At 36.4% G+C, this 15,744-nt stretch overlaps 1 protein-coding gene across 1 annotated transcript in view; it reads left to right on the top strand.

Moving 5' to 3' along the window:
• The window catches only part of GPR158 (G protein-coupled receptor 158), a 325,208-nt gene that overhangs the window by 304,724 nt on the left and 4,740 nt on the right, over positions 1-15,744 (top strand). The window contains exons 8-10 of the mRNA XM_004280961.4: positions 5,161-5,299; positions 10,680-10,785; positions 15,128-15,274. Coding sequence (XP_004281009.2) covers positions 5,161-5,299; positions 10,680-10,785; positions 15,128-15,274 — 392 coding nt within the window. The remainder of the gene's footprint in view (positions 1-5,160; positions 5,300-10,679; positions 10,786-15,127; positions 15,275-15,744) is intronic.

Below are 15,744 nucleotides of genomic sequence, written 5' to 3'. Positions count from 1 at the left end.
GATCTTCCTGGACCGGGGCACGAACCCGTGTCCCCTAGCATCGGCAGGCGGACTCTCAACCACTGTGCCACCAGGGAAGCCCATCCCCAATCATTTTTAAAGGAACCAAATGTAGATAATGTACAAAATGCATTAAGCAGAGCACCTGGCACATTCAACAGATGTTAGCTATGAAGTCAGACGAAATAAGGCACAAAAAGTACTTTTGAGTAGAATTCTTTTAACTACCACTGGCTAATTCTAATTAGTATATTAGTTGTTTAAAACACAAACAATTGATGCTTGGAAAAATGTTTATTTTCTTTAGTAGGTTAAAAATACTTCCAAGGATTTTGTCCACCTCTGTTAGTAATAAAGCAAAAGAAAGTCTCAGTCGAAGGATGTAATTTAGGGAACCCTGGTCAGGAGACCTGGGATCCAGTCCCTCTTCTGCTGTCTTCACTATGAGTCAGCAGGGAGGGAGCTAGCTTCTCCATGGGCGTATCCTACGGCCCAGCTCTGCCCATCCCTGTGATGTGCTGCTCCCAGGAGCTGAGAAGGGAACAGACATTCTGGTCCCCGGTGTCCTAGTTGTGAAATACATTGCAACATCCATCTTCTCCATGCTTCTCAGGTGAACAAACTGACTTCACCACAGCCAGGATAACTGCAGCTCACCAAGCAGCACTTTCACGGCCACATCCACACACTGAAAAATGTACCCACAGACCACGTGGTCTCACAAAGTCACTTCACCCTTTAAGATTCTACCAGGAGTAGCATTCTCATGGTTTTCATCATTGTACGTCTCATAACTGTCTTTATTTTAACCAAAGAAAAAGCAGAAAGCCTGTAGAGTATCAAGGCTTCTGTTTGAAGTCAAACCCTGGAATGATAGAATTTGAGCTGTTCTCAAGCATTATTGAAGTTCTTTGACTTAGTACTTAACCATAACTTCTGTGCAGCCCACCATACTAATAGAATAAAAACAGAGTAAGTTTACTTTGACCATAAATTTTCTAAGTGGATAGGATTTAGAGAAAAACAGAAGACAAAATTAAAAGACACGTTTGGAAAATGAAACCTAAATCCTTCTTGTATGTATTTATTTGTGCCATGTAAACTAATTTTTAAACAGGCTAAGAGGCATAAAATGTTATTAAATACAAAATGCCTTTGCAACATGGCAAAGCAGGGGACCACAGCTTGAGAGACATTTGTACTTTGATGTTGTCTTTCTCTCAGCCCCTTTGGGTGTTCTAAGATAACAGATCTGGGACATCTTCAGTGGCAAAGAACTGATATTAATTCTCACTTCTTTGCTTGACCCAGGCCTTTGGAAAGATAACTTGAAATTACTTTCATTATGGCATATTAATTTTTTAAAAGCTATGGTAGTTAACTTTTGACTGTCATTCCTTATAGATTAAAAATAGAATACCTCAGTTTTCTGAAAGCCCTATTTGAATCTTTAAATATGAATGCAATTTCCTTTTTAACTATACCCATGCCTCCCATCAAAATCATTTACCACCAGAAATTATTTTTTAAAGCAGAAGCACAGCACATATTTCAACTCCCATGTAATAACACTGCAAGATTTGGTAACATCTGCATATTTTCTTTACTAATTGCAGTGTTAGTCTGAAGTTAATTATATTTTTTTCAGCCAGAGCATATTGTTTGATATTGCTTATGAAATGATTTTAATGTTCAGCTTAGCTGTTAGGAGGAATCTTATTTTGTCTTATATTTTTAGATGCAGTTCTCCATTGTAGCACACTAATTCACCTGATAACTCCTTTTCTTTAAAAAAAAATCTTCAGTATAACGTTATATGAAAACACTGCAATAGGTGGCAGGGGATAGTGTTTTCATAATTCAGCTACATGTGAATCCTTCAGTTACAGTATATTTTTGTACTAGCATTGTTTAATAATAAATTTTTGGTTCTGAAGAACCTAGGGGCAGGGCAGGAATAAAGACGCAGATGTAGAGAATGGACTTGAGGACATGGGGAGGGGGAAGGGTAAGCTGGGACAAAGTGAGAGAGTGGCATGGACATATATACACTACCAAATGTAAAACAGATAGCTAGTGGGAAGCAGCCGCATAGCATAGGGAGATCAGCTCGGTGCTTTGTGACCACCTAGAGGGGTGGGATAGGGAGGGTGGGAGGGAGACACAAGAGGGAGGAGATATAGGGATATATGTATATGTAGCTGATTCACTTTGTTATAAAGCAGAAACTAACACACCATTGTAGAGCAATTATACTCCAATAAAGATGTTAAAAAAATAATATTTTTGCATTCATCATTCTTGTGTGCCAAGCACAGTACCACACACCTAGCAGTCTATCAGTAAGTAGCAATTGCCACTATTAAGAATAATGCCAGTATGATCTTTAGATCATGTATATAGATGTATCATGTATAGAGATGTTAGATTGATCTAGACATCCATCAGTGTTAGATGGAGTGGTAGGGTAACAGAAAGCCTACATCTCTAATGACGTGAAACTGATATCATTTATATTCATTCAATTCAACAAATATTTATTAAATCTTATCCGTGTGTGATCAGTACTGTTGCTATCATCTATGTGGGCAAAGACAGAAAAAATAGATGAAAGACTCAATTCTTGCCCTGAAGAAGGTCATCACAGTCGGGGCTCAAGACTCCATGAACAATTTTCTCCCAATTATATATTGTGTGTCATTATTAGTCTCTGCATTGTGTAGTATACATAGTTAAAAATTGTAAGAGATTAGAGGAAGGAAACTTCAGTGTAAGTTAGAATCATTTCAGGTGGCCTTGTGATGGAGGTGGGACCTGAATCAGACATTGAAAAATTGGTTAATGTTTAGAAATGCGGGTGAGAGGAGATTTCGTATGTGAGCAATAGCATGAACAAAGACTCAGAAGCAAGAAGAATCTTTGGAGTGTTCAGAGGATGGTGAGTCTTCCTGGGTCAGCTCATAGTTCGTGATGGGGAGCTTTGGGAGACTGTGTTGGATGCATAACATGAGGTCATAGAGGGCAAGGAGTAAAACAGTAGTGAGCTACTAAAGATTTCTAAATGAAGATGCATGCAGCTCCTCACAAAAGGCTAACATGAGGGCCAGAGACTAGGCAAGAAGTCAGAGTCTAAGAAATATACAAGCACAAAAGAATAAGGCCAAGCAATGGGACAGCTAACAGGAAGCCTGGGTGGCAAGAAAGTCTTGAAACTTTCTTGCAAGAAAGTCATCAAAGTCTTGAAACTTGAGATATGTCTGTCCTAGCAGGAACCCCTGTAGTCTTCCTTTGGGAGCAGGAATTATTCCAGGGTCCTAAGTGGGTGTGAGTGAATCTTCTAATGGAAATACGAATCAGTTAACCCAAATGGAGTGGCAGAGATTTGGACAAATCCTGATATGATCAAAGTGGAGCTTCAGAAAAATGAACTTGTCACTGTTATGAAGAATGAATTAATAAAGGGTGAATCCAGGTTTAGATGGGACAGTTGGTAAATAATTGTAACAAATAAGGAGTAAACTGGTAGGAGCTTAGGCAAGGATTATAATTGTGGACATTGAGAGAAGTGATACCCATGAAAAGTAACTCAGGGTAGAAATGTGTCAGTGAAAGGTGGCACTGAGATTTCAAACCTGAGTGAAGAGGCAATAGTAGTAGCATGGACCAGAAGTACAAGCCTTAGGAAAGAAAGTTATACACGAACACGTCAGTATTTCCTGACCCAGTAGAGCTCGGCTGGAAAAAACATTCACAGACATGGCCAGTGGCCAGCATACAGAATAATTGGGACCTCCACTCTAATCTCATGGAGACCTTTGAGTGAGGTTTATTTTCCCTTTAACTTCTGACCACATCAGGGTTTTAGAGTAACTCTTGACAGATATGTTTACTTAAGGGATTTTCAATGAGTAGGGCACTGCTTATTGTTTAAATATGGTAGAAATATGCTGAAACTTTGGCAGGTAAAACACCTGGGCATATGGGACTGGAAATCAGTGTTTCAGTATATAAGTAGGTTACCCCTAGGTAATGCATTTGGTGAAATGTTTTCTCCAAATTAGAGCTTTCTTTTTGTTAATTAGATATCATCTTCCCATGAGGTCATGTCACTAAGACAGATAAAATGGATGGTAACAGTTACTGCTCAGAATGAATTAAAATAACAACATTCAGTTTGAAAAAAAAAAGGTCTAAGGAGATGTTTAACAGTAAGAACCAATTATTTAACGTCTGTTTTTATTTATTTATTTATCTGACATCTACTCTGTCAGAAACTCTTGTGCTTTATAGCCATGATTCGATTTCATTAGCAAATAATCCCATGAAATACGTACTTTTATTATCCTCATTTTCCAGGTAAGGAAACTGTGACCAGAGAGGTTAAATTACCTCAGATTATGCAAAGTTAATTAGGGATCCAGCTAGAATTCCCCATCAGGTCTAGTGTGACTCTGAAGCCCTATCCTTAACTGCTACACTATGCTTGTCTCTTCTGGCTTGAGCAAGCAAACGAGGTAATTGTGAATTTCACTAAGCCTTTAGCATATACCCTCCAAAGATGTGGTGTCTGTCATGTGTGAAGAAATAATGGTTCAATTATAAACTATGCCACTGAATGTTTAGCAGCCTATTTTCTCACATTTCTGGCAATGGAGGTCTTTATGTATTGAACCAGACTCAATGCAGTAAGAATTTAAATTTCTAGGAGCTGCATATAAACACATTATAAACTTTTGTTGCCTTCAGGGCTTTATTGTGACCCAGATGCTCTATGAACAGCTTAAACTTAGGTTGGGAATGTGGAAAATTATTTTACAATTGCAATTGTTTTAGGAAAAAGCCAGGTATTAGCGCACACATACACACACACACACACACACACACACACACACACACACACACACACCCCACAATCTGAGATGCCAAACACTAAATTTTTTTCAATTAAAACACAAAGTGTACCTGTGAAAAAATCCTCTATACACTGAATAAAAATTTTAAATAAATATATGGCATAGGTATTCATATATGAACATTTTGTATGCATCTATTTCTATGTGTTTCTATCCTAGACACACAATGCATGCTAAAGAGCTTAAAGTTTACTTCCTTCTTCACCTGTAAAACTAACAGAGAATTGTTTGTTTGTTCTTCTCACAGCTGAATTTTTATTCCTCCTATGGGGTGTTTATCTCTGCTACGCGGTGCGAACGGTCCCATCAGCTTTTCACGAGCCGCGCTATATGGCTGTTGCAGTTCACAATGAGCTCATTATCTCTGCTATATTCCATACAATTAGGCAAGTGATCTGCAGAGCCACTCAACAACTGTTTTATTTTTCTGATGTGTTGCAGTTTAATTTAATAGCAAAATTGGATAAGATGCATAACGGAAAGATGTAGGACGGATAGTGTTTTATAACTTGACTAATTTCTTTGTCACAGAAATGGCAAATGAATCGTTTTGTTTTTTTTTTAAACTCTGCTGTTCTTAGTTCCTTCTGATGAGTTGTTTATTGCCTTCATTTATTTGGAAGGGTAACTCAGTGTTATTGTATTGTGTTAAACCACTTATGGGGATGTCATTAGGTATATTGTTTATGATACATAATACTGTTTGTTCTGAAAATATAAAGCAATACATGCATACATTATAAAATAGATACAGGTAAATTGTCTATGTTTTCATTCATGTTTATTATGCTGGTTTATACTTTCAAAATTTTAACACTCAGATAACTTACGTATGTGAAATCTGTTGAATTCAGAACCAAAAAACCACTCCAAGTTGATGACTGGATTTTTGTGTGCAGTGGGGTTCTTTCATCATTACACTGTAGTGATGACTTTCTGTGGTAAGAAAATATGGCCTGGCCCTCCGTTTCTTATTATTCCATGTATCTCCATAACCAATGAGTACAAAGGAGGAAGAAAGGGGCTTATGATAAGTGAACAAAATGAAATATGTATGACTTACCTCAACAAGAACAACAACCAAACAACAGCAACCAAAAAGGAATCCTATAGCCTGAAAAGCAACAAAAAGATGCCATTTAATTGTTCGACATATATTAAAAGTTAGGACACACTTAAGAATGTAATTAGAAATTTTGAATATTAGTCTTGGCCCGCAGTGGAAAGATAGAGATTAATAATAGGGTGAAAAGGTGTGGATCTGCGGAAGTTTTGCAGGATGTTTATCACCTCTCACTTTAGTCAATAATCATAAAATGACATCTTGCACTTCTAGGAATAGATGATGCCAAAGAACATTTGGGGCTCAGGCATAATCTACACTTTTTAAACTCTTAAAGTAAGAGAAAGAGGTATTTATGATCTGACAACCCTGGAAATTCCATCAGAGACGGCCAGGAATCAAGGGAATTTGCCCCCTTGCTTTGTCTTGCCCTCTCTCAAGAGAGAGAAAAGAGAGAAAGAGTAGAAGAGGGAGGACAGATGAGACGCAGAATATGAAATCATAAAGAAGCAAAGAAAAGGATGCTTTCTCTAGTTCCACTCAGACTAGAGCTCAAGGATATGAGTGAGGATGCCCTGGTCTAAAATGCCGTGAGCACCAGAGGGCACTTTGTCATGGTGCCAGAGCTCCAGAGCCTTCACATTTCTTCCAACCCCTCTCCCCAAAAAAGCTGCATCATTTTTGTTGTTTGTTTTCAGAATATCAAACATATATGTTTCAAGATCTAACAAACATGCTTATCTAGAACCATTGATAAGTTAAATGTTATATTAACAAACCAACTAGAGAGTTATAAGCATGTAAGAAGGCTTATCACATGGACTTCCCTGGTTGTCCAGTGGTTAAGACTCCACGCTCCCAATGCAGGGGGCCCGGGATTCGACCCCTGGTCAAGGAACTAAGATCCCACATGCTGCACAGCGCAGCCAATAAATAAATAAATAAAACAGTGGCTATGTAAATCAGCCATATTCAGTAAAAAATAAAAATTGAAAAAAAGAGGCTTATCACAGACGAGTTTAAATGTCTTCTACTGTCAGAATGTAACTGTCATGCAGAGTTTCCCACTTGTGCCCTAAAATTAACTGTTATGTTTCTTAGAACCAAATTAATTGCCCAAGAAATTAAATCTGTTCAACACAGTTGCCAAAATTGATCTATATCTTTTCAACCTGTTCAATTTTACTCTGTTCAATTTCCATCATTTAATGTGTTTTTTCAATAGATTTTCAACTCTCAGCTGGCCCAAGTCCTTTCAGAAGTAGGCAAGGTAAATGATTTTTAAATGAACTTTAAAAAAATTCTTAATAGTAAGGCAATAGATGGTTATTTCAAAAAAAATCATAAAATGATAAAGAGAAAATAAACTCCCTAATCCAACCACCCAAAGACAAGCACTATTAACATATTAGTAAATCACTGTTAGATGTTTTTATATGCATGTGTATTTATGACACATCACATTTGATAGCTCCCTTGTAGGAATGTCACAGTGACGCTAGCATACCGAGAAGTCCTGCTGTACAGATAAACTGTTTAACTTTGTTTAACCAGCATTTTCCAAATGTAATGGACCATTGAATCCCCCCAACCCTTACATCTGATAACAGCAGCCACACTTCAGAAAACACTGTTTTATCACTGAACGAGGGTGATAGGAAATATGTTAAATACTTGTTGAAAATAGCTTTCTTACTTTGCTTAGGTCTTTCCTATAGAGTCCCAAACAACCCAGCCAGAAGAATCATATAAACCATGAGCTGGGTTCACGTAGACACAAGCTGATTGAATGGTTCATGGTGAACCTAGTAGGTTTGGTATTGAGCAGACATAGCATACTCTTCTTCCAGACAACTCTTTAATCCCCTATCAGTTTTGAACAGGGAGGACTTCAAATGGTAGCAGAGGGACCAGCCTTGGTATCTTTTGGTATCTTCTTAGGCAAGGCTAAGCAAACCTGAACGGGAAGCTCTGCATTTCAAGTTCCAAATTTGACTTACCTTTCTACATAGACCAGACTCGATAAGATGGTGGCACATTGGCTCCAAAGAATCGTAGCTACTCTCTTGAATGTTTAATTTGTATGGCCATAAGGGACCAGTGATGGAATTATAGTTTAACACATTAAATCTACAGAACACTGATTTTAGGGGGATGAGCCAGGAGCAAGTAAAACGCAGTGATAATTAAAGAAATCAAGTATGCACAACTTCTTATTTACATGTGGACTGAGTTCATATATGCTGTGGTTCCAGCATTAATAAAGTTCAAGGATAAAAAGCAATAACATAAAAATTTAAGTCAGCTGGATCCATCTTGGCAATTTTTTCCTAGAATGAAATAATATTAAATAAGGCATCCAACATCAGCAAAGATATTCTCTATCAATAGGATATATATGTTCTTCTTGTCTGCTTAAAATATAAAATCATGTATACATATATGTATGTATTCATATTTATACATACACATATATAAATTAAAAACTATGACTACATATTATGTACAGATTTACCTTCTTTCTTACCAAATTGTCAGACTGAACAAAAATAACCTAAAAGGGTTAAGTCTAGAAGGATAAATGATGAGAAGGCATTTCTCTCAGCCTGTTCTAACCCTTTACTTATTTTTAGTACTAAGCATAAAGCAAACCTTTGGGAAAGTGCAAGGCTTTTAAAAAGTTTGCCTTTATTCTTAGCCTCAATTTTCAAATATTTCGATGCGCCTGATTTTTGGACCGATTTTTTAAGTTGAAATACTATTTTTTAAAATGAAGCTTTAATACTATTTCAAAACCCAGTTGTTCTTAAGGTATTTCTAATCAAAACTGCAACCTAAAAAAATCTGGCAGTAATTAAAAGCTGATTAAGGACAATCGATGTTAGCATATCTCAAAATTATTTTTTGGAAGATTCACTGTTTTAATTCAAAATATATGTACCCATTCTTTTTTCCAGATATTGTCAGGCTAGTTTCAAGTTTACCTGTGTTGGCATTTGAGATAGTAATTCCCAGTACATAAGGCCGCTTTTTGACTGTAAATCCTTCTCCTTTGATGTAACTGTCTGCTCCAGTACTGGCAGGGGCCCCAGCAGATTGGGATTGTATTATTTTCAGGGGTACATTTTCTACTGCTCTGTGCCTCAGTATTCTGTCTCAGAGACTATAACTTTTTATTGAGTAAGATGATCCTATTTTAATGCTTAAAAAAAAATCTTACTTGACCCAGCACAGACTGTATAGTCAAAAGTATCCCGTCCCTGAACAAAGTGAATATTCAGTCACATTCAAAGCAGGTATGAAGCCACTTTTCTCACAAAGGAGCTAGAAAAGATGTTAATTCAGAAAATCCCTTTTAGTTGTCTGTGAAGTATCATGGCCATTCTGCACTTCTGTGTATAAGTCTGTGTTTTTTATATCTCCAGACACAGGGGAAAAAACTCTACCTCCATTTTGATGACTCCTGAGCTTCCATTTTAGCTTGATTTTTTTTGGGGGGGGAGGGATGGAAGTGAAAATTTGGAAGAAATATCCTTGATGGAAATTTTGTTTTAAATATTAATAATATTAATTTACTTAGTAAATTTGTCATGAATATGGTATAATGCAGAAATAAAATTAGTTTCTTCTCTTTTTAGATTCATATATGTTTATTTCATGATTATATCATAAGCGTTTTCTTAGGATAGGAGCTTTTCAAATTTGATGATGTATAGCATTGAAACAAAATGCTAATTCTCTAATTCCAAAAGCACTAAAATCTCATATTTAGCTTTCTTGGATAAACAATAGATGGGAAAACATTAAAAGAAGAATATGAGTACAAAATGACCTTAATAAAAGCAATATCTGGTTTCTGCATAGAGATGAGTCCTTAACACATGAGTTTTAGTTTGTACATGTACCTACTGATTTGTGAAAACATTCCCAAATTACCAGATCAGATATTAATAATGAATTTTTCCTATACATGTTACTTGAAGGGCCGTCCTGGAACACAAGTTTATAAATTCCTCAATAAGATAAGATTTAAAATATTATATTTTAAATTATTTTAAAATAATTTGATGCTCTATAAAAACAAGGTTTGTATTTTAAAAGATGCACTTTGTATGTCAACTATATTTCAATTTTTCAAAACAATTTTAAAAAGATGCACGTTACAAACCATTAGTACATACATTTTATCCATTACATTGCTTATCATTTAAACTTCTGGGATCATTCACTAAAACAGATACTTACCCATTTTTTTTCCTTAGTTCTAATTAATATTTTTAAGTGAAGAATATTATGATCAAGAGTTATTTGGATGTGTCTTATAACCTAAATTTACCTGAAACAATCATTTTTTAACCTACTCTTCTTTTGAATTCACATGTGTTCACTGCTTTTGCTTTGCACATTCAACTTACCTACAAAATAATAATCCAAGGAAGTGTTTAGCACATTATATATGTATGTGTTATCTTTCTTACTATTGATAATTTTAAGAACTAAAGGGTTCATATCTTATGCATCTAATTAGGGTTACTTAGACCCTTATTCTTCTGTGATGAAAATATATGTCATAGAAATAACACTATGACTTCTTTCTTGCTTGCTTTCTTTTACTAATACATTGAGGAAAAGAGTTTCCAAGTATCCTAGTGTTTTAAGTAGAGATCTTGTTGGGTTGCTAATGTGGTGAATTCTCATTTCAGATTTGTTCTTGCCTCAAGACTTCAGTCTGATTGGATGTTGATGCTGTATTTTGCACATACTCATTTGACTGTGACAGTGACCATTGGGTTGCTTTTGATTCCAAAGGTATTCCTCCAACATTACTTTTCTCTTGCAAGATAGTTGTTTTAAATGAGCGTGGAATTGTTTCTCCTTTAAAAAATATCTGGCAATATAGGCAAAGGGAGGTGTGAAGATTTGCTTGACACGCTACAATGTTTTTAAAACTCCCTCCTCAGGAATCTAGGTGTCTCTTTTCTTTGGGGATTTATTAAACATCTCACATAATTTTTAACTGCCTTAGTTTGTACAAAACCCATCATCCGTTTTAGTCCTTTTCCAAATACTTTGATATTTATTCATGTTTTAATTATTAGGGGTTCAAGGTGGCCTTTCATTGTAGCTGTAACCTCAAGCTCGTTTTTAAAGATAATTATCCTAGTCTAAGAATCCTCTTGTTTGGATTCATATTCAGGGAAGTACTGTGTTTTAAACATTCAGAGAATTTTTATGTAAATAGAAATAATTATAATGTTGTATAAAAAGAGTCTTGCTTAACAATGATGGATTCTGACAAAGACTTATCTACACAGCATTCTGACGTGGAGGGAAATGGGCCAGGACTCAGAATACAGGGATTCTGAACTCATACCCCACCCCAAGTTAGCTGTGTAATGTAACGTTAGGCAAGACTTTTCATCTCTCTGTTTCCTCATCTATGACATAGCAGTGAGGCTGCTTGGAATAAAACAAAATGATATCCGAGTTTTGGAAAAAAGATACTATACAAATTATCGTTATTTTCCTCTTTTACATGTAGAAAAACAAAATATTAGAACAAAATATTATGTGTAGAAAAACAAAAATTATCATTGTTTTCCCCTTTTACATGTAGTAAAACAAAATACATCTTTATCAGTGTCGTACAATGTAACGTTAGCACAGCTGAAACCAGAATTGTGATTTCACTCTAGGCTTCCTTTACCTCACCTCTCACAGTTAACCAAAACATTGAACTGCAGCCTGATTGAAAAGGCCAAACAATTGTAAACAGAGCAAAATGCCTATTTTCTTCCTTACTTGAATTACACCAGATAGCCATAATTTTCATGGATGTGTCTGTTCCTACAATCTATCTTAACCATCCTTATACTGTACGTAATATGACTACATTTTTATTAGATGGGTATATACTCAGACTATTTATTTATTCATTCAAAAAATTGTTATTGCGCTCCAGAGACAATTGAAAACATATGTTTACACAAAAATTTGTTCTTGATGTCTATTACCTTGGTAGTGATGGCATCACGGGTGTTTGCATATGTCCAAACTCATCAAATTGTACACATTTAATATGTGCAGTTCTCTGCATATCAATTATACCTCAACAAAGCTGGCTTAATTTTTTTTTAAATTTGTACATGAATGTTCATAGCAGCATTATCCATAATAGCCAAAAACTGGAAACAACCCAAATGTCCATCAATTGATAATGTATAAACAAAATGTGGTATACCCACAAAATGAAATGCTGTTCATCAATAAAAAGGAATAAAGCGTTGATACATGCTACAACTTGTACAAACCTTGAAAACCTTATGCCAAGGAAGCCAGATAAAAAAGGCCACATATTATACGATTCCATTTATGTGAAATGTCTGGAATAGACAGCTCTAAAGAGACAGAAAGTGGGTTAGTGGTGCTGTGGGCCGGGGAAAAAGAGGTATGGAAGTGACTGCTTCCTGGGTTCAAGGTTTCTTTTGGGGATGATGAAAATATTCTGGAATTAGATGGTGGTGATGATTGTGCAACCTCATGAATATACTAAAAAACACTGATCTGTATAGTTAAAAATTGAGAATTTTATGGTATGTGAATTATATTTCAATAAATAATTTAAAACATTATTGAGGAGCTTTACTAAGCACTGTTCTATATCCTAGAATAAGAGTAGTGAACAGATATAAATCTGTGCTCTCATGGTACTTATATTCTGGTGGAAGAGAGGAGGAAACAGAAAAGATAAACAAAATAAATATTTAAAATAGTATTTCAGATAGGGATAAGCATTAAGGAAAAATCATAAAGCAGGAAATGGACAATATCTGACAAATAACTGTCTCTTAAACTCACGATAATCTCTAAGACTTTGCTCAAGAAAAATAATTTCATTCTTATGGGCTTCCCTGGTGGCGCAGTGGTTGAGAGTCCGCCTGCCGATGCAGGGGACACGGGTTCGTGCCCCAGTCCGGGAAGATCCCACATGCCGTGGAGCGGCTGGGCCCGTGAGCCATGGCCTCTGAGCCTGCGAGTCCGGAGCCTGTGCTCCGCAATGGGAGAGGCCACAACAGTGAGAGGCCCGCGTACCGCAAAAAAAAAAAGAAAAAAGAAAAATAATTTCATTCTTACAAATAACCTCCAGTAGCATGTGAGATTTTGGAGGACCAGGACTCTATTTTCGTCACCCTTATGGCCTTAAGTTTATGGCACATGTGGCTCCCACAAACATAAATAGAAGAGTGAGGGGAAAGTTCATCAGTTCCTGTGGTTTCTCAGCCGGTCCCAAATACAAAAGATTCATTATTACTTAAATAGAGAACTACCATCTCACATGTTATCTCCAGTTTGTGTTCACCTGCCTAGCTGAATATTTTAACAATAGTTGACATTAAAATATCTCTGTGTCTCTGTATCAAAGGGCAACCTGTTCTGTTTTTTCTTTTATTATATTTTGTTTTTTTAAGTATCAAATGTCTTTATAGACAGTGCCTAATAGTATAGAGGGTAAAAGATTTGTCAAGAATCACACAAATTAAGTGGAAGGACCCCTGTCACATGTATATTTTGGAAGTCTAATCTATTACATTTGGATTACTGCTACATTTCTTATCATGAGATTAGCTACTTTTTTTTTTTAACACTAGGTCCTTGTTGGTTATCTATTTTAAATATAGCAGTGTGTACCTGTGAATCCCAAACTCCCAATCTATCCCTCCCTCCCACCCTTCCCCTCGGTAACCATAAGTTCAATCTCTAAGTCGGTGAATCTGTTTCTGTTTTGTAAATAAGTTCATTTGTGTCATTTTTTTTTAAATTCCACATATAAGCGACATCATATGGTATTGGTCTTTTTCTGTCTGACTTGCTTCACTTAGTGTGATAATCTCTAGGTCCATCCATGTTGCTGCAAATGGCATTATTTCATTCTCTTTAATGGCTGAGTAATATTCCATTGTATACATGTACTACATCTTCTTTATCCACTCATCTGTCGATGGACATTTAGGTTGTTTCCATGTCTTGGCAATCGTAAACAGTGCTGCAATGAACATTGGGGGTGTATGTGTCCTTTTGAACATGTTTTTCTCCGGATATATGCCCAGGAGTGGGACTGCTATTTTTAGTTTTTTAAAACCTGTTCATTATTTAAGGAAATATTTTACCTGATGACAAGCTAGGAGAAGAGACCCCAAGTTCTCTCCGTTTTCATAGGACAGTCACTTGGTTTATATGTCGTGTAAAATGGATGCTTTTGATTTTTCCTGCTCTCCATCATTTACCCAATTCATTCTTCCTCACTTTTCCACTTGAAGAAGAGTAGAGATAGCAAGAGTACATGAAACTGAAAAATAGCAAAAGACTACATGAAGATAATGAAAATATATCAAAATGCAATGAAGGAGGAACTTGAGAATAATGATGAGCTTAAGAAAAAAAATCTATAATTTCAGTGAATCTTTGAATTTTAAACTCAGATGCCATCCAGCGCAAGCCCTTTAGGCTAAGAGGACACTGTGCTCCCGAGAGGCTCCATGGCCTGGTTAAGGTCCCACTGACAACAGAGTCGAGGCTGGAATTCAGACCTCCTGTGCCCTGAGTTTTGAAAGTCGTGTTTTTGAAGCTCTGTGTGACAGACTGAAAGTCATATTCCTGTGATCAGTCCAGTTGTGCCCATAGATGAAATACAGCCTCCTCTGTGTAAAGTGAAATGACATGATACACACCACCTGTCAAAAAAATATTCCCATTCAGCTGCCAGTGGGTCTAAATTGCTACTCTTAGAGTACAGTGTACTAAGAGTACCCTAAGAGAACATTTCTTTGGATTCTTCTACTTATTTTCATTTTCAAAATGCAAATATCGTTGAAGAGGAATAATGTGAGTTAACCCTTGGAACCTGGAAAAAAGACAAGAATGAAAATAGGAGTCAAAGAGGGAACCAAGTGTTAATGTTGCCTCACTAAGTGCTCTAGCATGTAAGGTGGGAAACAAAACACACATATGGCAGCAAATATTTTGTAAAGAGTTCAGTGAATGAATTCATCTAAGCTGAAGAAATGATGTAACACTAGAACCTTCAGAAAATTATTATGTTGTGTCCTACAGTGGACTAATGTCTACAGCTCATATTGAATTTCTATTGCAGTTTTCACATTCAAGCAATAACCCACGAGACGACATTGCTACAGAAGCGTACGAAGATGAGTTAGACATGGGCCGATCTGGATCCTACCTGAACAGCAGTATCAATTCAGCCTGGAGTGAGCACAGCTTGGATCCAGAAGACATTCGGGTAATACCAGTATTTCTTCTTTTCTGTTTTAGATTAGACCCATTCATATAGGCTCGCACGTGTGGGTCGATGTGCATGTGTGCTTCTTTGTGTTAGAGAGCATGTGTGTTTGTGTAAGAACTGAAGGCATCACATGCAGTTAACCCAGTTCTAAAACATAGAATCCCAGTATAAGTTAGGCCACACAGGCCAGTCTTGATAGTCTTCACTGACTTATTGGACACCGTGATGATGAACTGGTTGTACATGTCCCATGATGACGGTTTATGAGATCTTGCTGATGGGAAACTAGGATAGATCTGTGAGCAGAGAGTGTGAATTATTTAAAATAATCTGTGACAATATATCAGCATTTGGAGGAAGAAGATGCTTTTGTATTTGATGGTCTGTTGTACACTAATTTAACATTACGTGTAATTTTATCAGTGGCTACATGATGCTTCCCATATTGTTCAGGGATTTGGTTTCTC

This window comes from Orcinus orca, chromosome 2 (assembly GCF_937001465.1).
Source record: "Orcinus orca chromosome 2, mOrcOrc1.1, whole genome shotgun sequence".
In the NCBI taxonomy this organism is placed as follows: Eukaryota; Metazoa; Chordata; class Mammalia; order Artiodactyla; family Delphinidae; genus Orcinus; species Orcinus orca.
The sequence above is the reverse complement of the archived record's forward strand: the minus strand, read 5'-3'. Positions and strand labels throughout refer to the sequence as shown.